General features: G+C 43.3%; 2 protein-coding genes across 3 annotated transcripts in view; one reads left to right on the top strand and one right to left on the bottom strand.

Annotated features, from left to right (window-relative positions):
* Positions 1 to 3,933, top strand: part of OSBPL11 (oxysterol binding protein like 11) — a 68,856-nt gene extending 64,923 nt beyond the window's left edge. For both annotated transcript variants that reach the window (XM_026647409.1, XM_026647408.2), the window contains exon 13: positions 2,243 to 3,933. In XM_026647409.1, the coding sequence (XP_026503194.1) occupies positions 2,243 to 2,320 (78 nt within the window). In that variant the 3' untranslated portion in view covers positions 2,321 to 3,933. The remainder of the gene's footprint in view (positions 1 to 2,242) is intronic.
* Positions 3,934 to 10,012: 6,079 nt separating this feature from the next.
* Positions 10,013 to 23,195, bottom strand: part of LOC112117773 (TGF-beta receptor type-2-like) — a 52,623-nt gene continuing 39,440 nt past the window's right edge. Inside the window, exons 3-7 of the mRNA XM_029910508.1 lie at positions 19,422 to 19,549; positions 17,563 to 18,377; positions 16,366 to 16,507; positions 13,809 to 13,936; positions 10,013 to 10,295 (exon numbers count right to left, since the gene is read on the bottom strand). Coding sequence (XP_029766368.1) covers positions 10,083 to 10,295; positions 13,809 to 13,936; positions 16,366 to 16,507; positions 17,563 to 18,377; positions 19,422 to 19,549 — 1,426 coding nt within the window. The 3' untranslated portion in view covers positions 10,013 to 10,082. The remainder of the gene's footprint in view (positions 10,296 to 13,808; positions 13,937 to 16,365; positions 16,508 to 17,562; positions 18,378 to 19,421; positions 19,550 to 23,195) is intronic.

The following is a 23,195-nucleotide window of genomic DNA, read 5'->3' as shown; positions in this document are numbered from 1 at the left end:
ACTGAAGCCAATGAATACCTGAGCAAAACACAAGGGAAGCTATAAGAGCTGATTGCATCGTGTGCATATAAAACAAAAACATCACTGTGACTTATCAGTAAGAAATGTCAGAATAGTCTCTCTACCTCAGCTCTTCATCAGCTTGTTTTCATTAATGTAGATTTCAGGTTTTAATGCAGCTTGTTCATTCAATGGTTGGAGCATGATCAAGCTGTTATCTATAAAAGGTGCCCCAAAAGACTAGGAATTTCTGGTGTGACAGCCTTAGAGCAGATTTTCCTTCCTATGGGGAAACCAGTAGCTGCTGAGGTTAGGCAGCCTGGCCCTCCTCTGTGGAGGGAATAGAGGTATATATTTCAGCTATGCTGTGGTGATTCAGATCCATATTGTGACAAATTTGTGTGTTCACAAATGCAAAGTTACAGTAAAATATGAAAAGCAAAAAACGATCTCCAATTCAGCAGGAGGTTTAAAATACTTAGAACTAAATATGGTTCTGAACCACAAACTGCAGGGTATTCTAAAGCTAAATCAAAGGGACCACTGCAGAGTATTCCTTTTCTCCTAGGATATGTCTACACAGCTGACTCAGGCTAAGGGGCTGTTTAATTGCGATGTAGACATTCAGGCTGCAGCCTAAACTCCGAGACCCTGCAAGGTGGGAAAGTCCCAGAGCCCCGAGCCTGAATGTCCACACCACAGCTAAAAGACCCTTAGCTGGAGCCAAAGTCAGATGGCCTGGGGCAGCCGTGGGTGTCTAATTGCATTGTAGACATACCCTCAGGCTAGGTCTACACTACCCGCCTGAATCGGCAGGTAGAAATTGACCTCTCGGGGATCGATTTATCGCGTCCCGTCAGGACGCGACAATCGATCCCCGAATCGACGCTCTTACTCCACCAGCGAAGGTGGGAGTAAGAGCCGTCGACGGGAAGCCGCGGAGGTCGATTTTTGCCGCCGTCCTCATAGCGGGGTAAGTCGGCTGCGATACGTCGAATTCAGCTACGCTATTTGCTTAGCTGAATTTGCGTATCTTAAATCGACCCCCCCCCCCCGTAGTGAAGACGTAACAAATCCCCATCTCTCATGGTTCAGAAATTTTGCTTAGGTAACCTCTTTGATCTCAGCGCGTTATCTAAAAATCGAAATAAACTTTGAGTTTTGGTTTCTGAAAACTTTTGCTGATGTCTGTTTATCTGTGGCAAAGTGAACAAAGAGAATGACTTAACTAGATAACATTTCAAATTTGGGAGAGCATATCACTCTTGCATACTAAGATTTTCACTGCACAAGGTAACTGCTACCCTTTAATTAACTTGTGAACACAAGAACTAAACATTTCAGACTAAGAATGTTTTTTAATCAAGTAGTTTTGTTCTAATTGCATCCCTGAGTGGCTGTTGACAGGAGAAATGTGGATTGTGTGGTTTTAAAAAAACAATGTTGTTTTCAGATATTTTATTTGAAAACAGAATTTGAGATACTGGGTGGCTCAGAGAAGGGTAAAGAAGATCCAGAACCATTTCATCTGTAGATCATCAGTTCAAATGTAGCCCAAATTGCTTGTGAGCACAAGCCATTTCTCTCTGATGGCTGTTTGCTTAGTCTTTGCAAAATAAGTTGCTGGTCTCAATCCAGACCATAGGGTGCCAGAGTTCCATCGTCATATCTACATCAGTTAGTGCTGACTGCCATTGTTGTTGTTAGTTCCAGCAGAAACACTTTACTTGACTGGAATGAGCATGATTTCTTAGGGCTTGTCTACATGGTCAGTTACTGTGTGACAAGCCAAGGTCTGTAAATCTGCAGTGCGTTAACTTTCTGTGTGCTAGCTGGCCGTGTGGACACTGCTATCACACCCTGAAAGTTCCGTAGAGCACTTCGGCATATTCTGTTGAAAACAGCCAGATGTCAAGGTGCACTACAGACCTTCTAGTGCATGATAGTAGGGCTCACACTGTGACTTAGTGTGTGGCAGACTAGTGCACTGTAGATTTACATCCTAGCTTGTCCACACTCAAACATAACATGTGCCAAGGCCTTAGATGGTCTCTCCAGAGCAAAGTTAAGACACCTTGGCAGGAGACTATGGGGACGCTTGCACTGCTGTTATCTATGTATACATAAGCAGTGTACTTCTGGTTTCCAGTGCTGTCAATACGACACCTGGCATCACAAAATACTGTTCTATGTGAATTCTTTTATAATTATTCTGTGTAACTTTTTTCCATTTGAATTGCAGGGAGATGGCTGGGTGTATTATAACCCCCTTTGGAAAACAGTCCCCACCATACAGACTCAGCAAATGGACACTAACTAGATAAGACTCTTCAGGATGAGTTCTTCTGTTTATCTAATCTCTATCACTCTCAAAACACAGTAAATAACTGTGTCTCCTGTTTTTATAATTGCACAAATTCAAATGAGCGTAAAGGAATAAAATGCTAGGGCACTTTAAAGGTTACACATAATCAAAGGTGTAGAGACCACCTTGCCAGGTATGTTCACCAACTTGTTTTTGTATGATCCAAAAGATTTTATCTGAATTATGTAATGTGTTCTTTTAAGCAGGTCCTACTGCAAGCTGCCTAAGATATAAACCATTTGATTTCCTGAACAGCAGAAGTCAGATGAAATGTTGTTGCCTCAATGGCTTTAACTTTGGAGTGACACGGGAACCTTTTTTGAGAATCTGTGCACTGAGCTCTGTTTAATAACTGTGAAATACTCAGTACCCATGTAAATGAAAAAAAGTGTTTGCTGCTTGTATACCCAGTGATTAACCTCCTGACAGAAAACTGGAGGAGGTTTCAGAAGTTGCACCTGGAATCAGTGTTAAGAATCATCTGGATTTGACAAGACTTTTTTCCTTCAGAAAGAATGTGTGCATGCATTGGAGGGATATGGAAGCTAAGTAGAGACTACCTTTTTTTTTTTTTTTTAAAGGATTTATAAAATTGATTGGAATTGTAACCATGGAGACATTTTTCCTCTGAAACATTTTAGTATACTTGAAAGGATTGAATTGGAAGAATAATTCAGAACACTTTTCAGCTCCTAATTTTATTAAATCTCACTTTCTGAGTGACCGTTTAAGATTTATTCACATTGCAAATGTAAGGAAGTTAAGCCTTTTTTTCCCCAAGGACTAAGGCTTTCAAACTGAACAGCAACCCTAAAACAACTGTTGTATTAATTTCTTCATCTCCGTGCATGTGATCATCTTGAAGGTGAAGCGCCAGTGTTACGTGCTGTCCATTGGATTGGTTTGATTTTTCTCCTTTGTATATTTGTTCAGAACAAAAAACAAAGCAGTTAAATGTGACCATTGAACATATGGACTGTGGCTTAGTTTTTTCATAGTACATGAAAAGGCTTATTTTGCTGGAGACTGTGTTTTAATATACATACAATCAGATATCAGGAAACTGTATTCAGGTACAAACATCCTTCATTTTTTATAGTGTAAGTATTTTATTGAAGTCTAAGAATTGCTGGCAATTAAGAATAGTACTGATTGTCTTTCATTATTGTTACTACAAGCTACCTTAATTTTCCAAGAGTGGTGCCTTACTCTGTTTTTTCTTCTGATGTAGTCTTCCAATCAGTGTATATAACATTATCTGCCATCACCAGCCATTGTAAATGGCTTGACCTGTTCCATCATAGTGAGAACTCATAACTGTGTGATCTGGTAAGATGTTTTCCATTGAAGGCATAAGAATGTAAGAAGGCATCAAAGAAAATTTAAATAACCATGTTAACATTCAACAAAAAACTGTAAATTGTGTGAAAAAAAAAAAAAAAGTTTGGGTTTATGCACAACTACTTTGATTCCCTTGTACATTTTGCTGTGAAATGCACTGAGGTCTGAATATAAGTCATAGTCCATGTGTGAGGAAAAATGGGGGGAAAAATAAAACTAAAAAATGATTAGCTTGTTTTGTCTGTTTTCCCAGAGTCCAGGTGATTAGGATGAATATTGTACGTGCATCATTCTTTCATGTCTCTATCCATATTTCCACGGCCTCCCCAAGCTGTAGTATCTGACCACCAGTACCTGTAAGAGTAACTTTCTTCTGCAGAAGCGTGTGCAGTTTAGGCCCGGTGTAAACTATATGCTTCTAACTTTGTATAGAATACCCTCTATTTTTCCTTACAAATTTTGAAATAAATTGTGTAGAGTGTCTTAAATTCAGAGCAGGAGTAACATTAAAAACTGAAACTACTGGCTTAGTTCCCTGTAGTGCCCTTGTGTTTGAAAAATAAATCTTAATTTATTTTAAATGCAATCTTGCTATAATTTTGGCTAATCGTTATTATAAAAACGAACATTTTATACTAGCCAAGATGTAAAGAAATCAGAATATCTGTTGGTATTAATGATTTTTTTAACGGTTCACTCAGGATTTTCGATTGACAGGCTGTGCTTATTGTCAGTGTATACCCTTACTGCTCCATCTATGAATGCATCTTAAAGGAATATATAGAGCCTATTAATAGCAGGCTTAATGACATGTTAATTGTGTGCAAGGTTCTGTTTATTAAATCCACAGAAGCAAAGCAATCAAAGTGAATGCTGAAACTCTATCCTTTACCCAACTGCATTGTCCCCAGCTATTTGAGGTCTATCCAAATGTTTATGCACATGCTAATAGCACTACACTGCTAACTCTGTCACTGTCAGTGCTCAGTTAGGGCAATCCAAGGTCCTTGGGATGGTAGTGGCAGGGGCTACCTATGGAAAAAGCCATCTGAAATGTGGGCTCTCCCCCTCTTTGGCTGCCTACTCCCTTCTTTGGCTGGGTTGGGAACTGTCCAGGAGAAGGAGGGAGGCTTTAGCCCCTAGTAGAGAAGTAAGTGGCAAGGGATAATGGTACCGAGGGGTCTCCTGTGGTGGAAGGAAATTTACAGAGTTCTCTGCTGGCTTTGTGGCGCCCTGAGGTTTCCTTGCTCCTGTACCACACCCAGCCCGGCAGGTGAGAAGGGTGACCTTCAAGATCAGCAGTGGCAGACTCCCCCACCACCATCCTGTGACTTAGCAGAGTGGGCACCTGCTGATACCACCTTCCCCAGCATTTGGTGCTGTCTGGGGACATCCCACCAGAAGGCACTGGAGAGGACCACCCCCCCTCCCCTCGACTCAACCCAGCACTCCAAAGGGTTCTCTGCTGAGGTGGTGCCGTCCCAGCCTGGGAGTGGCCATGTGTTGAAGAGTGGCAGCAGCTCACACGCTACTAACCAGGTCCCATGGATGGAGCAGGAACTCCACTGTGGAGAGTGGGGGTTCCTGCCTGGCTCTGGAGCGGGAGTGTGCATGCTCCTTGTATACGTCAGGACCCATGCTGCAAGTGGTAGTGATTTCCCTTTGAGGTCGTCATGTAACCCAGGACACCAAGGTGTGGACATGGACTATGTCAAGCAGTTCATCTGGCCCTGTGTTCTGGGGTCTAGACCTGCTGTTGCAGGCAGGGGAAATCAGTAAAATAAACTGACCTTCCTCTTAATTGGATGCATAGTTCACAGCTATTTAAAAAAAAGCCTTTGTGCCGCAGGATTCCTGCAAGGGCCAGGGTGGTAGCACACAATCCAGGCTTCAAAACAGCAGCAGCCGCAGCAGATCTTAATTTAAATACCTGAGCTGCTATAGCAGGAGACCAAGTTCCTCCTTCAAAAGTGTCCTCTGTTAATAAGCACATGCAGATAAAGCAAGTTACAATCCTCTACTTAAAAATGCGACCTGGAGCCACCTCTGGATACCTATTTATAAAGGGGGTGAGTTCAGGTGACATTTCAATCTGAACCTTGATTGCTTTTCTGATTTTCTGGTTTTTAGTCAGATTTCCCCCACCTGATCGGACTGGTTTCAGATTAATAACACTGTAGCTAATATTGATAGAGTCCCAAATGGAACAACATTGATTGCTAAAGGAATTGTCTTTTTAATATGCAAGACAAGACTTCTTCAACCTGAAGGTGTTGAAAAGACCTCCTAAGAATTTCCTCTGTTGTTCAGGTGATCATCATCCATAGCTGGAAAAGGTTTAATGTTCTGGATTTTAACACCTGTCTTAAAGCTAGTATCCTGGGACCAATACCGCTACAGCTACAGTATGTTAAAGCAGTTTGTCAGTTCTGCTTGGCAGATAAAGGATGTAATGGAAAATGATCAACACTTACCATAATTCTTACCATCGAATATCAGATTCAAACAATATGAATTTTAAGTGACTCCTTTAAGAATCTTAGTCAAATCATAAGATACAATATTCGATCTAGGTTGATGGATTTTAGGAGGATTAGATGAGAAAGGACCGCTACGAGCATCTGGTCTGACCTCCTGCAGAACAGAGGACACAGAATTCCGCCCTGTAATTCCTGCAGCGGAGGGAAGTATCTGTTGCTACTTTGTAAGCAAACCTTCAAGCCCTATCTGTGGTTCTGATCCTACAATTCCATACAGTAGAGCTCTGTTGGGGCCCAGCCCAATGCAAGATTTGGGCCTATGTTCCTTCCTCCCTCTTTCTGGTGGGGCTCAATCTTGCACTTGTTTAAGTCAATGGCAAAATTCCCATTGACATTGAAGGTGAAGAAAGAGGTGTCTACATACTATTTTTCATGTGTCAGTGTTTCTTTCCAAAAAGCAACAGAGGGTCCTGTGGCACCTTTAAGGCCTGGTCTACACTAACCCCCCAAGTCGAAGTAAGGTACGCAACTTCAGCTACGTGAATAACGTAGCTGAAGTCGACATACCTTACTTCGAACTTACCGCGGTTCAGACGCGGTCCACACGCGGCAGGCAGGCTCCCCCGTCGACTCCGCAGTACTCCTTTCGTTGAGCTGGAGTACCGCAGTCGACGGCGAGCACTTCCTGGTTCGATTTATCACGTCCAGACCAGACGCGATAAATCGAACCTGGAACTTCGATTGCCAGCCGTCGAACTACCCGGTAAGTATAGACCAGCCCTTAGACTAACAGAAGTATTGGGAGCATAAGCTTTCGTGGGTAAGAACCTCACTTCTTCAGATGCAAGACCCAGGATACTAGCTTTAAGACAGGTGTTAAAATCCAGAACATTAAACCTTTTCCAGCTATGGATGATGATCACCTGAACAACAGAGGAAATTCTTAGGAGGTCTTTTCATGTCTTGCATCTGAAGAAGTGAGGTTCTTACCCATGAAAGCTTATGCTCCCAATACTTCTGTTAGTCTTAAAGGTGCCACAGGACCCTCTGTTGCTTTTTACAGATTCAGACTAACACGGCTACCCCTCTGTTTCTTTCCAGCTATTCCTGGAAAATTGGGACTAAATAGAAAGTGACAGTCACAACTTTCTTAAGTAGCCAGTGAAGTATCAGTGGGATGGTCATCTTTAAAAGCTACTTACTGATCAGAAGTACAAACTCGCTAGATAATTGGCCAAGGAGAATAGATGCCCCCTAAGCAAGTGCGGATATATAGAAACCGTACATTGTGTGATTGTTGATAAAAACTTTTCCTAAGCTGCTTCTGTGCCTAAATATGGATTTGAGCGCTTAAATAAGTGACCTTGTTTTCAGAGGTGCCGAGTGCCCACAGCTCATTAACTCAGTGAAAGCGCCGGGTGCTGAGCAGTCCACTCTACTCAGATGCCTGACTTTAGGCACCGAAGCTTGAAAACTTTGGTTTCACGTCTTTCTTTCCTGTTTGTTTTCTTGAAAACAATGTGGCATAAAAATAGCAGAGTTCCTGTTTTCAGGCAAAATTCTCCCCCCTCCCCCCAAGGTGCTCCTTACAGTGTCGCCCACAGGCTACGTGTACTCCCTTTTCAAAGGAATTGGACTTCGACCCTAGGATATGATAAGTAGGCTTTACTCCTGGTTACAATGTTCTCCTTCCCCCCACACTTTGGTGGATACAGCTCCCCTTGTGAGAGAGCATTCAGGATGCCTTTGGAAGCATCTTAAATTTATACTTATTCGTGAGTCGCACTGTTTCTTCAGCATAGTGTCAATTTCAGACTTGGTGCTGCAAAACCTAGTGCAGAAATCACGTTAGCCACCTGCAGCCCTTAAATGTGGGAGTGGCAGTTTCACCTTTTCTTTCCTATGCGTACGCTGTAGATGGCTATCTTGCTCTCTCTGTATAATTGGTGGTAAGAGAGGAAGTGGGTTACATCATAGTTGTGATTAGTGGCTGAAAGAAGTGAGGTGAGGGGTTGGCTGGGGGAAAGGGAGGATGCTCCTGGTAAATGGGAGAAGAGAAGCTGGTCCAAGTGCATAGAGCTGCTTGAAAAAAAAGTCCCAAGTCCCAAGCAGGAGGAGGAGGAGGTAGAGAGCAGTCAGGGGAGAGGATTGAAGCACAGTGTCTGGCCAGGGGCTATGAGATGGAGGTTTAAAATAGGTGCCTACCAGAATACCTAGCAAACCTTTTCAATAAAAAACATTCCCTAGAATTGATGCTTCTGTAACACCCACATCTATACTCACGCAGTCTCTCTCTCTGCCCCATGTAACAACCTGAGAGAGAGAGAGAGAGATGGAAACACAGCTGGGAGGATCTAGGAGGAGGAGCAGTTTTAAATTGGGTCACACTCCACTGAAGCCATCCACTGCAAATCCAGAGTCAGGAGTCTTTATACGGAATCCCTCCCAATATCAAAGATTGCAAAATCCTGCACAGCCATTGTGCTTCTCTCTCCCACCCTTCCCCTTACCTGTACGGTAGATCCATGCAGTTGCAGACTTACGGGCAACGTGCCCCTCCGAATGCAACCACATACACTGCCTTTGTGGAGATGACTTTATCATGCAGGAGCTTGTAGGCTTTCTTGCAGAGCAGAGCCACACTCTTCTCATTGTCTTTCAGTCCTAGCTGGGCATGGGAGTGTGTGAGAGGGAGTGGAGCAGGGTTTGGATCAATGTGAAGAGGTTGGAAGTGGGGTGTGACTTACCTTATCTTCTGCCATTCAGCTAAGAGCCTTTCCAGTAGAGGGGAGGAGCCCAACTGCTGTAATTGGAAAGGAAGGTCCAGGCCCCACCTAACCTTGATATCATTTGCCACTTGACCCTTAGATCACAGAAGGTGGAGATGGAAACGATCTATGCGATGAACTAGACCTTCCCTGTCATCTTGCCAATATCACTGTTAAAGTGCATGTGCTGTTACAATATATCCTCATTAGTTTGATTTAGAAGATAGCTGGGAGTCAGGAGACATGGGACTTGAAATTAATACTTAGCTGATATTCCACATAAGTGCTGTTTAGAGTGGAACCACATTCTCTGAACTGGCCATGTTCTTTTTTTAGCCAAGTACTTTTGTACTCTTAACACGCAGCTGAAAAAGTCAAGCATTCCCAGGCATTATACATTGCGAAAAGCTGTGTTGGTGTTAAAGCCAGTCAGGCTTTTGCTAATCTAATTTCAGGTGTCTCATTGCACTATGAAAAGGGCTGGCTGATCTCTGAATGGTTAATCAGAGACAATGCCTGTTTTAATGAGCTTCTGTCTAACATCTGAGGTTTATAGGCTAGAAAATTAGGGGTAAAGCTCAGTGGTGCAAGAATGAACATGAAAAGAACTAAACTGAAAGGAGTAGAGGTGGAATCCAGGTGCTTATTAATAAAGGTTAAACATTCATTTTAAAATACTAAAGAAAATGTATTAACATTGTACACTTAAGTACAAAATAATCAATATCTATACAATGTGGCACTTTAACCAAAGTATTGATCCCAGGGCTCTTTGAATCATAGAATATCAGGGTTGGAAGGGACCTCAGGAGGTCATCTAGTCCAACCCCCTGCTCAAAGCAGGACCAATCCCCAGACAGATTTTTGCCCCACATCCCTATAATGGCCCCCTAAAGGATTGAACTCACAACTCTGGGTTTAGCAGACCAATGCTCAAACCACTGAGCTATCCCTCCCCCTTTGCTTTGTACTTACGGGATGAAAGGTCCGATAAATAAGTTATAAACTAGCTCTTAGATCATTTTAGGAAAATGAATTGAGGTGGTTTATTTATTTATTTATTTAGAGCCACGTGTTTGTCTTTAATCTCCTTGTTTCTTTTTGATATGAGGCTTTCGTTTCTTCCTGTCACTGGGTATTTCTGTTCCCGTCACTGGCTTGATGTTCCCCACTTAGACGGGCTGTTTTGCTGCCTTCATTGTCTGTATTGTTGTTGAGGATGTCATCACAGTCCATTTGTGCCATCAGATTGAACCGCTCTGCCACACAATGGGCTGTAAGGCGAGCCTCGGGGTCATGGTCCCAACACTCTGTGATGGTGTCGCACAGAAAGTGCATTCCCTGAAACGAGACAATCTGAGATTAGGTTTGGAGGGTCAGGAGAGAGACGCATGGGAAATCAGCATTTTGAAGTCCTAGGATTACAGTGCTTTTGGGGATGAATTGTCTCAATGTTACTGTGGTTATTTCCCATTCTAAGTACATGGGAAACAGCGGTATCACAGATACTACTGGGTTATAACTGCTGACATTCTAATTACTACTTAATATTTGTATTACAAGAACACGTACAGCCCCCAGCTGAGCTGGGGCCTCTCACTGTGCTAGGCATTATCTAGACTCATAGCAAAACTGACGCAAAGTTTATAACCTAAGAGGGAGATTTTTAAAGGCGCTTAAGGGAGTTAGGTGCTCAACTCCCTTAGTCCTCTTTCATCTGCTTTGTCTAGGGGGGTTGGAGCCTTCAAAAGGTGAGTAGCGGAATAGGCTCAGAGAGGTGAAGTGACTTGCCCAAGCACGATGCCTCTCTGTGCAGAGAAGAAATGACTTTACTGGAACAGTTCATCTTCCCTAAACTTTCCCTTTTTAAAATCTGGTGTGCTGTACTGCTGCTTTCTCCCCCAGGAAATCATGCCAAAGAACCATATCGATACACAAGTGAAAGACTGTGGCCTGGTATAAGATTGTGGCCTGGTGGATAGAACACTTTACTGGCATGCAGGAGACCTGGGTTCAATTCCCAGCTCTGCTACTGGTCTGCTGAGTGCACCTGGTCAAGTCGCTTCATTTCAGGGGGGCATAGCTCAGTGGTTTGAGCATTGGCCTACTAAACCCAGGGTTGTGAGTTCAATCCTTGAGGGGGCTATTTAGGGAACTGGGGTAAAACTCTGTCTGGGGCTTGGTCCTGCTTTGAGCAGGGGGTTGAACTAGATGACCTCCTGAGGTCCCTTCCAACCCTGATATTCTATGATTCTATGAAAGGTTTGTTTCCTGACCACCAAAGGAAATAGTTTCAACCAGGCTTGTCAGTGCACTCTCTAGCACATTAGTCTTTCCATTATAATAGCCAACGCTCTGTACAGCCAATTACTTTTTATCCTATAGTGCTTTAAAGAGAGACCAAAACTGTCAGGTGTAGAAATAAAATGGCAGTTGTCTGGCTGATGATTTTTTCTGTGAGCTAACGACCGCACAGAAGTTGTCTAGCCTTCCTTTCACCCCACAATTCCTAATTTGTGCTGCTGCATTTTACATCATCATGTCAAATTTGCAACAGACACTATTGGGAAGAGAAATTCTTCTAAATAAAACATGTTCATAGTTTTCAGTGGATTTGTGTATTCTGTGCATTCACAATTTAAATATCACTAAAAAACCTCCAGGATCCTAATGCTAAAGATAAATATTATATCTTGAAGTATTTCTCCAATACTCTCTTGACACCCTTTTCTGACCCCTCACACAAATCTCAGATAAGTCTCTCTTCCGATTTAAAGAACATGCTAGATACGTTAGGATGACAAAAGTTAGGCCTGGTCTACACTACGGGATTAATTCGGATTTAGCAGCGTTAATTCGAATTAACCCTTCACCCGTCCACACTACAGAGCCATTTAGTTCGAATTAAAGGGTGCTTTAAATCGATTTCTGTACTCCACCTCGACGAGCGGAGTAGCGCCAAAATCGATTTTGTTAATTCAAATTAGGGTTAGTGTGGCCGCACACCACCGAATTAATGTGGTTAAAATAAATGGGGTAGTGTGGCCGCACACCACCGAATTAATGTGGTTAAAAACCGAATTAATGTGCTTAGTGTGGCCGCGCACAATCGAATTTATACAACCTGTTTCCCAAATTCGAATTATCTAAATTCGGATTAATCCCGTAGTGTAGACATACCCTTAGAGAACAGTTGTCTACTTAAAGTGATAGACACTGCATTTCAGTACCTTCTAAAATAATTCATGTATTTGCCTTATTGAAAAGATTTAGATTCACTTAACAAATTTCAACCTAATCTTTTAATAAAGTTTCCACAGATAGAACACAGCTGTGCCATCTGTCCTACTTTTATTGATTAAGCAGTAGATTGTCTACCACTCTCCCGAATAATGTCTTATTTTACCCGGCAATAAACATGTTTGCTTTTTTAAAAAGTTAGTTTAGAAATAAATTCGATCCTTTAAAACAAATGACTTCTAGGTTAAGATGACAAGAAGCAAGTTGAAAAAAGTTTCTTCTTGCTTTTCTAATGGCACAACTAGATTTTTTTTTTTTTTTAAATTCAACCTGATTTTACATTTGAGTCATGCCATATTTACAATATAGAGTAGTAAATGTGTCTCTGGTTGTTTTAACAGCTTTATGTTAAAGTTGTAATTTCCAACAGTCTAAGGGAGTTAGGCACCAGATCTGGGTGACTCACGTAGATGCCTTTGACAATCTAAGCCTAAAACGGTCAGGACAAATGGATCTGGCATTTTGAGCAGTGCATTGAACTTAGAGTCCGTTCTCATTTTTTCTTCGTGGGAGGGTTGTGTGTAAGTCCCATTAAAATGAGTAATTTGTGCCAGTCTTTCAGGATCAAACGGATAATGTACCTTTAAGTAGTAAGGACCTTTGGTGGTAGTGGAGTGGGAACTAGTTGTAGAATGAATAAACACATGTTCTATTTTCCTCCCAGCAGATGGCTGTCACACACTGCATTTTAGGAGAACTAACTCTAATGTGCCAGGGGAAGATAAGGATCATGATCAGAAACACAACACTTTTTCAGCTTAATAAAAATCAGTCGAGGTAGAGCTTGGCCTTTGAAATCTAGCTTGGCATAGCCTCAAGTAGGTGCATATTTTATCTGCAGTTCCAAATTTTACCTAAAAGCGGGTAGGGTGCAGATCTGAAGCCTATGTTCAAAAATTTAAAGAACATAGTTGTGAGATTTGAGGGCTAATAACTGCCTTCAAATGCAAGTTATAACAGCTGAGTGAACATTGCCAAAAATGTGCTCGCAAACTTTCTTCCAGCTAGAAACCACAGATTCATATTGACACTGTTTACTGCCTGGTTCTTTCGATTCCTACGAGCGTTTATACAAATAGTGTTTTGTTACCGAGAGGCTCATGCAAAATGTAGCAAATGGAGGACTCAGATTTTATTCTACAAGTGTTGTGTGTGTGGCCATCTTGAAAACTTTTGGTGAGTTTAGAGGACCTCCATTTAGGAAACCGAAACCAATACCCTGTGAATTAAGTGAGCAATTGCACAGTGTGTACAGGTGACTTGCACCAAGCTACAGGTTTTGGCTCCTAACATCGAGTCTATCTCTCAAATGAGCTAAGTTGCAGAATAAGGGTGGGATTTTTCAAAAGTGCTTCCATGATTTAGGAGCTCCTAAGTCACCTAGGCAATTACGAACTCCCCCCCCCCCCTTTCGTCCAGTGTCTTTGTGATTCAGGTGATTTGGATCATAGATGTATTGATACTGTCATTCAAGGATAATCATGTCCATTGCAAATCAGGACAATGAATAGATGTCTTGGGTTGCTATAGTCTTTTCTTTGATTTACTATTTACCTGATGCACTAGCCAGTTGCAGGGTATCTCTGGGCGCCCTCTGCCGTGCAGCACAATGTCTCTCATGGTATCCACACAGGGTTGCTCCTGGACTTTCGACCCAAAAGGTAGCTCATAACTTTTTACCTCTAGGTGATAAATCAAAGCAGCATTACCGGATGTCTTTCATGGTTTGGTGGTACGCGTGTGTTTGCTGATCTGGCTGCTATCCATGGCATTGAACTAGAAAGAGGATGATTTTTGTAGACAGGTCTAGAGCCACAAAGTTTGGATGCAGAGCTTAATGTCCTCAAAAGGTCAGGAGTGTTAGGGAGCAGGGTTTTGGTTCAGGCTCATCACTGAGTTAAAATGACCCCTTCCCCCACTGAATTTAAATGTTCAAAAACATGAGGGCAGCCCCCGCTGTACACAACGTCATTGGAGTTGCAAATGAAAAGGCAGGGGGAGGAAACACCGATTCTTAATAAAAAAAAACATTTTTAAACATCTCAGAATCTTTCCATTGGAAAGGATTTTTTGCTTTTGGCCTCCTTGTGACGGCACTATTTCATTATAGGTTCGGTAAATGTTTTTAGAAAGTGACTTTGGGATCTGAGTGAGACCCACTTGCAGTCTGGACATGTGCCCTCTTGAGAGCAGGAGACTGGGAAGTGTTCCGGATGTAGACCCTAGAGCTGTGGAAATAGCTCCCTCTTGTGGCATGGGGGAGTTGAGATCCTCACCCTTCGGGATATGGTGCAAAATTCTTCGCGCCAACTAAGCTTTTGTCAGGAAGGGTCTAATATACAGTGACTCTCTCCAGCCTTTAATTTTCAGATTTTTGAGGTGCTTTTATATCAGTGTGTATCAAGTTAAAAAGGTGAATGGAATGAGGTTTCTAGATGCCACAGCAATTGTAAGTCGGGCACATCTTTCCTTTTATGTGAGCCTTGTGAACCTTTTCCTCTTTCGCTCTCTGGTGTAGCAGAGGGGAGGGCTCTCGGGCAGCGTTCATGGCAAAGAACGGCATTTCTTGCTACCCCCTTGGTTTGTGTGGGGATTGCTGAAAGCAGAGCTCCTGAAAGAGGAGGGTAGGATCTCCATTGCTTTCCCCCATCCCAGATCCTAGCAATGGTCCTCTCTTTCAATGTGTGAGTCTCCTCTGTTCCAGGAACCATTCCGTCCCCTGGTGGCAGGGCAGGGCATGGGAAAGGGGACTGGAGTGAATTGTGGGGGCATAAAAGGAGGCCAGGAGAGCTCAGAGAATGCAGGAAGGTGGGGGGATGGATGGTGTGGAGAGAGGGCTCAGGCAAATGGGGAGATTTAGATGGAGGCGGGGGGGGGAGTTAATCATAAGGAAAACTGGAGAAAGGTGAAAGCGTGAAGGAAAGGGGCAGGCAGAGAAGGAAGAGGAGAAAACTTAGGAATCACAGTAAATTATTGCACAGAAAGATTAGTGCCAGGACATTACAATGAAATAGACACTGATTGAATGTTATGGGGGCATGACTGGGTAGGATGTCAGAGCTTGTGAACTGCTTGTGGATGGGAGGTAGATGAACTTCATGGTATTGTCTAAAGGAACAGGGAGCCTGCTTTGGTTCTTTATATATATATATTTGCGTTTTTAACAATGCAGTTCGCAATGTTTTTAGGTGCCTGGCTGATGGGAAATGTGTATATTCAGGGCCTGGTGGCTTTGATACATGTTTGTTGATTATTTTAATAGAACATAACTTGCCTATGGTGAGCTAGTTAATTCCCATGCTAGCTTACTGTGTGCACTCACATGCCTATAATCTGCCTTCTGAAATGAATAATTCTTCACTGGGTGCTTTGAATTTTTGGTGGGTGAGAGCCCCTAGGATCCCATCAGTCTCTAGTCTAAATCATTGCATTTTTAGAAACGGGGAGGAGCATCAGGAACGTGCCCCTGCAGGGCTCCACTCTGTGCATGCAGGTATGTTTACTTGGCTGGCTAAGGGCCTGCTTGGAGGTGTGGGATAAAATCCTGGTTCCACTGAAGTCAATTAGGGAAACTCCCATTGATTTCAGTGGGGCTAGGATTCACCCATGAGCTCTTTTTAGACCCATTTTTTTCTCTTGTTCCTATTCCCTCCCCTTTGTAGTATTCCATCACCATGGACAACAGCCTCCAAAAATGGAGAACCAACGTGGAGATCCTGCTCTTTTCTCCATCTGTATTTGTTTATCCTGCACACCATCATGGCTTCTGAGAACCTACGCCTGAAGACCATTCTGCAGCAGGCATGTAGCAAGCAGGGAATGCTTAGCAGATTGCAGGCCTGATCCTATCAGGTGCTGGAGAATCTAACTTCCATTGGTGCTCGGCACCCCTCAGGAGCTGCTGAGCATCCAAGACCGAGCTGTATGTGAGATGAGCAGCAGGGACTGTATCAATGGAAGATGTAATGGACTGATTGTTGCTTGGTGGGAAGAGAGCATGAAAACTGTTGCGTCTAAGGGTGGTTAATTTACAAAAATGCAGGGGCTAGCTAGCATGGCCTTTGGTTCTAGAAGGAAGGGTGTACATGGGACTATGTTGCAGTTTTCCTACCTCCTACAACCTCACACCTAGAGGCCATTTCCCATAAAACCAAGGCCATGGAGTAGACGTCCATTTGTTTGAAGGACTCCAGGTCTTCCAGATTCACTCTAGACTCTAGAACCTCAGGAGCCATGTACCTGGCAGTGCCAACCTAGCCAAAAAAAGAACAGAGATTAGCAAATATATCTGCAAGCAGCTGCAGCATGGTAAATACCTGCCACGTTACAACTGAGGTGAGTAGGTGGAAAACACTGAAATATCTTCATGGCCTGATTGTTCTTGCTCAGGAGCAAACTAACACCAACTGCCAAGCACTAGGAGTATGTAAGATGGTTTCCCATCCTCCCTTCCTCCTGTTCAGCTTCATTGTGAGCAGCCACAGGGAGTTCAATGACCATGCACTGTCTGCCTAATGACTCTGCAGGTGGGCCCCATCGCCATGGTATCTGAGTTTCACTCCATGTCTACACTACCCGCCGGATCGGCGGGTAGCAATCGATCTATCGGGGATCGATTTATCACGTCTAGTGTAGATATGATAAATCGATCCCCGATCCCTCTGCCATCGACTCTGAAACTCCACCACGGCGAGAGGCGGAAGTGGAGTCGACGGGGGAGCGGTGGCCGTCGATCCCGCGCCGCAAGGACGCGAAGTAAGTGATTCTAAGTCAATCTAAGATACGTCGACTTCAGCTATGCTATTCTCGTAGCTGAAGTTGCGTATCTTAGATCGATTTCCCCCCCCCCAGTGTAGACTCCTGCACCAGCTCTTTTAGAAAAGCTACAGTAGATTGTTTATTTGCTTTATCGTCAACATTAAACATTACTATGCACTGAAATGTCTAAACTCCCTCCTTAGGCCTGAAATAGATCAGTGACTGTACTGGGTTTGTGTGTAATTTTAAAGATAGCGTCATGGTTTGCAGGTGTGCCTAAGCACATCCCAGTCCAATACTGAGCACATTTATCAGATGGGCAACTCTAGTTTGTTAGATTTCCGCTTTAAATCTAAGTGGCATGTGGGCAAATTCATAAAGTTCTCCAGACTTCCCCCTTTCCCCACACACCCCTTCTCATTTCCACCATGGCCTTCTTGCATTTGGCAGCATGTGGTTTTCAGCTTACAGCATACTTGGGATGTATTGTTAAGTGACGCCAAGAATTTCTGTAAAGTTAAGTCAATAACCCAGCTTTGGCTTCACTCACCTGCCCGCTGTTAGCAAAGTCATCCGCTGTTAAGGAAGGGTCTAGCTTTAGAGCAATGCCAAAATCACAAATCACGCACTCCCAATCGCTCTTCACCAGGATGTTGGTGCTTTTGATATCCCGGTGAGCGATTGGGATCTTTGGCCTGCCACAGGCAGTGTAGTCGCTGTGCAGGTGGGCCACGCCGTCCACCAGGGAGCCAGCCATTTTTTGTAAGTCTATCCAGCTCAGAATGTGTCGGGACAGATAGTCCTTCAGGTTGCCCCTTCTATGGTAGGCAGTGATGAGCCAGTATTCCTTCCGGGGCCCAGACCCCCTGTCCTCTGCTGTAAGGAATTGAAGGACGCTCTCATGCTTGAGGCTGGCCTCTGTAAAGATCTGGCTTTCATTTTTCCATGAGGAATATTCCTCGCACGGGAAAATCTTAACAGCTACTGTCTCGTATTGCCCCGAAGTGGTGTGGTTCAGCTTGGCCCTCCAGACCTTGGCAAACTGGCCTTTCCCCACTATCTCATCCAGCTCAATTGGCAACAGCTCGGTGTTATGGTTGATGCTGTTGGCGCAGGTGAAGATCATGCTGGAGTGATTGTCGTCTGTCATCACAGATAATTTCTCATCGTCCTCAGCAGCTTTTCCTGGCTCGGGCAAAGCCTGGTGCTGTGGGTGCTTCTGGCCCCAGTCCTTGGCTCTCTTTTTCTGCTTCTGGGTGCGGCAGAGGTAAAATATCACCGTTATCATGACAGCCACGAGCAGAGGGGGGAGCAGGCTTATTGCTGCTACAGGAATGGCCTCTTTGCTCTGCAGCATGGAGTATCCTGTAGAAAGGAAAATGAGTAAGAATGTGCTGCTATAAAATACCTGCAATGGCTAGTTTTGGTAGTGCCTGGGGAGCAAAATGGGAGCTAGTTAACTAAGTATTGCCAAGGACATAACATACCCTCAGAGTTACGGGCAGTGCAAGAATTCTCCTGTCTCTGATTATTAAAGTGACCCTGTCAGCTGGTTTTAGGCCTTACATTTAGCTTGTGCAACATGGTGAGGGTTCCAAAAATTAGTATTTTAGCGCACTACCTTAGTGAGGGTATGTGCCCCTCCCCTCTACTGGATGGAATCAGAACTGCTCAACTGTCAGCCAGAGGTCTTGTAAGCTAGCAAATTCTGTCTTACAGGGGGTGCTGGAACAACGTGTATCGTGGGGGTGCTGAGAGCCATTGAACCAAGCTGTAAACCCTGTATATAATGGAAACCACTTCAAGCCAGGGGGTGCAGCAGCACCCCTAGTTCAGTACCTCTGCTGTCGTAGCTCAAATGGTAGAGGTTTCTTGCAAGATGATGATGATGTTGAGTTCTTGTATAGCACTTTTCATCAGTAGACCTCAAAGCACTTTACAAAGGAGGTGAGTATTGTTATCCCCAGCTAGGGAAACTGAGGTACAGAGAAGTGAAGTGACAAAGTCAACCAGCAGGCCAGTGGTAGCCCCAGGAATAGCACCCAGGGCACCTGGGTCCCAGTTCAGTGTTCTATCTACTAGGCCACGCTTGCTCACCAAATGTCAAGGTACGAGAACATTCATCTTCTCTGTAACAGACGAGGTGGATTCAACCTGTGACTATTTGCACACAAAGAACAGCATATTTCTACTGTTCCACTAACCAAAAGAAGAGTTTGGGTTCTATCCCTGCTGTCCCCGTGAAGTCCCAAGTGGCCATGATATGCAGCATTCCCACTGAGGTCATGTCAGGAAATCTGGGTTGGTCCACCTACATCCTTTTTTCAGAGTAGCAACGTGCATACCACCTATGTGTGTCTTAGTTCCTCAACATCTTGGAGCTATTAAAACTGATTTCTTATAAACTACGTGCACAAACCTTCCAGTGATCTGAAAGCCAATGATGAAATAAAGATGGAAAGTTTTGCATTGGCATTTTGAACACCTCAAAGATGGGGATAGTTTGGATCTGGGGATCTGGTTCATAAACCGAAGCCCTTTGCAAAACAGTCAAAAACCACTGTTGGTATAATGCAACAGAGAGTCCTGTGGCACCTTTAAGACTAACAGATGGTGTTGGTATAATGAAATTGTTAATGGAGATAAAGCTGTGGATTAAGGTGGAATGGAGAACCAGACTCTTCTGTCAGTGCATTAGATGCAGTCTTATATAGGGCTAAATTCTGCCGGTATTAACTGAGGAGTACCTTACTCCACAGTATTCCTATTGAATTTGGTGAATCTACGCTTGTAGCAGGCCGCTATTCAGAATGAGCAAAGATATTTGAATCAGAATGATAATGGAGAGAGAGAAAGTTCCTTGCATTACTGCTAGTGTGAATGACTATAACTTGAGATTCATGTAACTGAGGGCCTGACTGCCCATAGAAAACTTTAAGTGTTTGTTTTTGTTTTTCACATTTTTGTTAAACACTTTTCACCCAAATATTGACCAAGAATGTTTTTTAAAAAAATCCCTATCAGCCTTCAGATTACTTGAAGAAGACACTCACACAACATATAATTCGCTGATCCTTTGATGTTTGCAATTCCTAGAGTAAAAATGCTGACTTCAGGAGAGATATTCAAGTAAAATCTTACTCAGATATTTTTCTGCCAAATACAATAACTGAGGGGAAGGAGTATAAGAACATTCCTTAAGCAAAATCCCCTGCTGTTTGACCTCAGTGTGTACAGTTTATAATTCGGGTTCTGGAAAAACAGACCGCTTTGCTGTTTTACTTGGCAAATTCCGAAAAAAATCTGCTGCAGCTAATTTCTGCAAAGCTGTGAAAGTATTTCTAAAATAGGCATCAAGTTCAAACCACAAGATCAACCCAAATGGCTATAAATCAGTAACGAACCCAGGAATATGTTTATTTTGGAAAGTACTAGACATGGGTATCACCCACTGCTCTAAAGGATTTACCCAATGGATATGATCACCTCTTTGAAAAGCTGAAGTTCAACAGAGTGAGAGTAAAGAATTTTCAGGTTTTTTTTTTTAGGGAATTACGTGCATGAATCCTGCTAACAAATAGTCAGAGCTGTGAGCGTAACTTTTGCCAATTACTTAACGATGAGGTTCCTCCATGCTGCAAAATCCCCAGATATGAATGGGGCCATTAAACATTAGATCTTTTCTGCTTTTTCTGAAAAAAAAAGGCAGCACGTTGAAAACCCAATACTGCAGTGCGTTACTGGCCATTTAATTCAGTCCCTGTCAGATGTGAATTCGAACTCCTAGGTCAAGCTCCATCAGCACAACCTTTGAGATGTCACCTCAATATTTAACAAGAAATGGCATCTTCTGAATGCATCATTTCCATTTCCACCACCAGTGCCTTGCTTCCTAGGCTGGGGTTATCAAGCATGGCTTGGAGGAGGGGAGGAGAGGAAATGACACATCTGCACATGTAATGAGATCACTGATGAGCTCTAATGTAGACGTGTTGCATTTGTATAGCTTAGTCCCAGCGAATTACCAGAGTAAATCATTCCACTGCAAATTTTCTTCTACACCAGTGCAGCGTCAACATTGGAAGTCCCAGATTTCCTTAATGAAGGCTGGGAAAATTGCTTTGGAAAAATGCTTGTCTGCTTTAGTCATTTCCTTCTTAATCATTTGTCTTCAATCAGATTTTGTCTCTATGATATTTAAGGTTAAAGTTTTAAAAAACAAAACTAAATGCAAACAATCTTTTAAAATAATATAAGAAGTTATAAACAATTTATAAGGGCATGCATCAAGTCTGGGTCTTGCAAAATTGTCATTGGCAAGGTGGTTCAGATAATGAATAAAAGCAGAAGAGCGATTACCTGATTGCCTTCTATGACCAACCTGATTGCCTTCTATGATGAGATAACTGGCTCTGTGGATATGGGGAAAGCAGTGGACGTGAGATATCTTGAATTTACTAAAGCTTTTGATATGGTCTCCCACAGTATTCTCACTAGCAAGTTAAAAAAGTATGGATTGGATGAATGGACTATAAGGTGGATAGAAAGCTGGCTAGATTGTCGGGCTCAACGGGTAGCGATCAACGGCTTGATGTCTAGTTGGCAGCCGGTATCAAGCGGAGTGCCCCACGGGTCTGTCCTGGGGCCGGTTTTGTTCAACATCTTCATTAATGATCTGGATGATGGGATGGATTTGAACCCTCAGCAAGTTCACAGATGACACTAAGCTGTGGGCAGAGGTAGATAAGCTGGAGGGTAGGAATAGGATCCACAGTGACCTAGACAAATTGGAGGATGGGGCCAAAAGAAATCTGATGAGGTTCAATAAGGACAAGTGCAGAGTCCTGCACTTACGACAGAAGGAGCAACAGGTATATACATTGGGCGTAAGACAAGCACTGGCATTCTACATAGTCAGGACCAAACCATTTTGGCATCCCACCGAACTGTTCGTGGCAATAGTGGACAGAATTGAAAGGTCTTTCAATCTCCACACAGAGAATTTCATTTTGGATAACTTCTTGTATCCACATGTATTATGATCTGGCAGGAGTCTCTCCTCCAGACAAGCTGACTGCCCACTCTGCAAGATACCAAACATCCTCAACAGCATTCCTAGGGCAGATCTGTATCCTGGACGTTAGCAAAGCAGCAGCCTGGTCATCTGTGCACACTTTCTCCTCCCATTGCGCCGTCATTCAGTATTCAAGAGATGATGCCAAATTTGGTTGAGCTGTATTGCTGTCTTTGTGACCACGAACTCTGATTCCTCTACCTATTTAACTGCTTGGCAGTCACCAAGAGTGGAATGCACACGCGCAATCACTTGAAGAAGCAACAACGGTTACTAACCTTTCATAATTGTTGTTCTGCGAAATGTGTTGCACATGTCCATTCCATGACCCCCGCCCCACCCCTCCGCACTGGAGTTTCCAGAAAGAAGAACTGAGGGGGTCAAGGGTCAACTGGGCCCTTTATACCATCCCCACCATCGCATGGCAGCAGAATGTGTTTGAGCTGCCCCCACAGGTACCAGTGAGGGAAAAAATGTCCAGCCAACTGTGCACGGAGCACATGCACACTGAGTGGAGTGGCAATGTGCAATACGTCTCGAAGAACAACAGTTATGAAAGGTTAGTAACTTTTTTTCTGCTCTCATTTACACCTCGGCAATTCCTCTGAGGCTTTGCCCCCAAAAGGTGAACTAACGTGTGTGAGCGATCTAAAATCCTAGGCTCTATAGTTGTACCATGAAGTAAACTGGGTGAGGTGAACTGTAGTCAGGGGTCTAGTGTTAACTTCCCCTAGTTACCTTACAGTAAAAACTACAATGTATTGTCTCCACTAGGATTTTAGAAAGGGATAAGTCACACATGTTAGTTATCCTGTGGTTAAAAAAAACTACCTTTTTTGAAGTGAAGACACACCCTGACATCAGTGGGGTTTCATGAGTGTTTCTGGGTAGGACTTGCTCTAGAATTTCATGATTTATTGTAGCTAAAATTTTCAGAAGTGTTGACTAAGTGTGGGTGCCTCAGACTTTCAGTTTCTAATCTGAGCCCCTTGTGCCACAGGAAACACAGGCCAATGGTGGATTCTCCATCTCTTGATGTCTTCAGATCAAGACTGGATGCCTTTCTGGAAGATCTATTTTAGTCAAGTGCAAGTGAAACTTTATAGCCT

Source organism: Terrapene carolina, unplaced genomic scaffold, assembly GCF_002925995.2.
Source record: "Terrapene carolina triunguis isolate 2854851 unplaced genomic scaffold, T_m_triunguis-2.0 Scaffold62, whole genome shotgun sequence".
NCBI classification, from domain to species: domain Eukaryota; kingdom Metazoa; phylum Chordata; order Testudines; family Emydidae; genus Terrapene; species Terrapene triunguis.
Note: the sequence above shows the minus strand (reverse complement) of the source record. Positions and strands in the feature narration are given on the sequence as shown.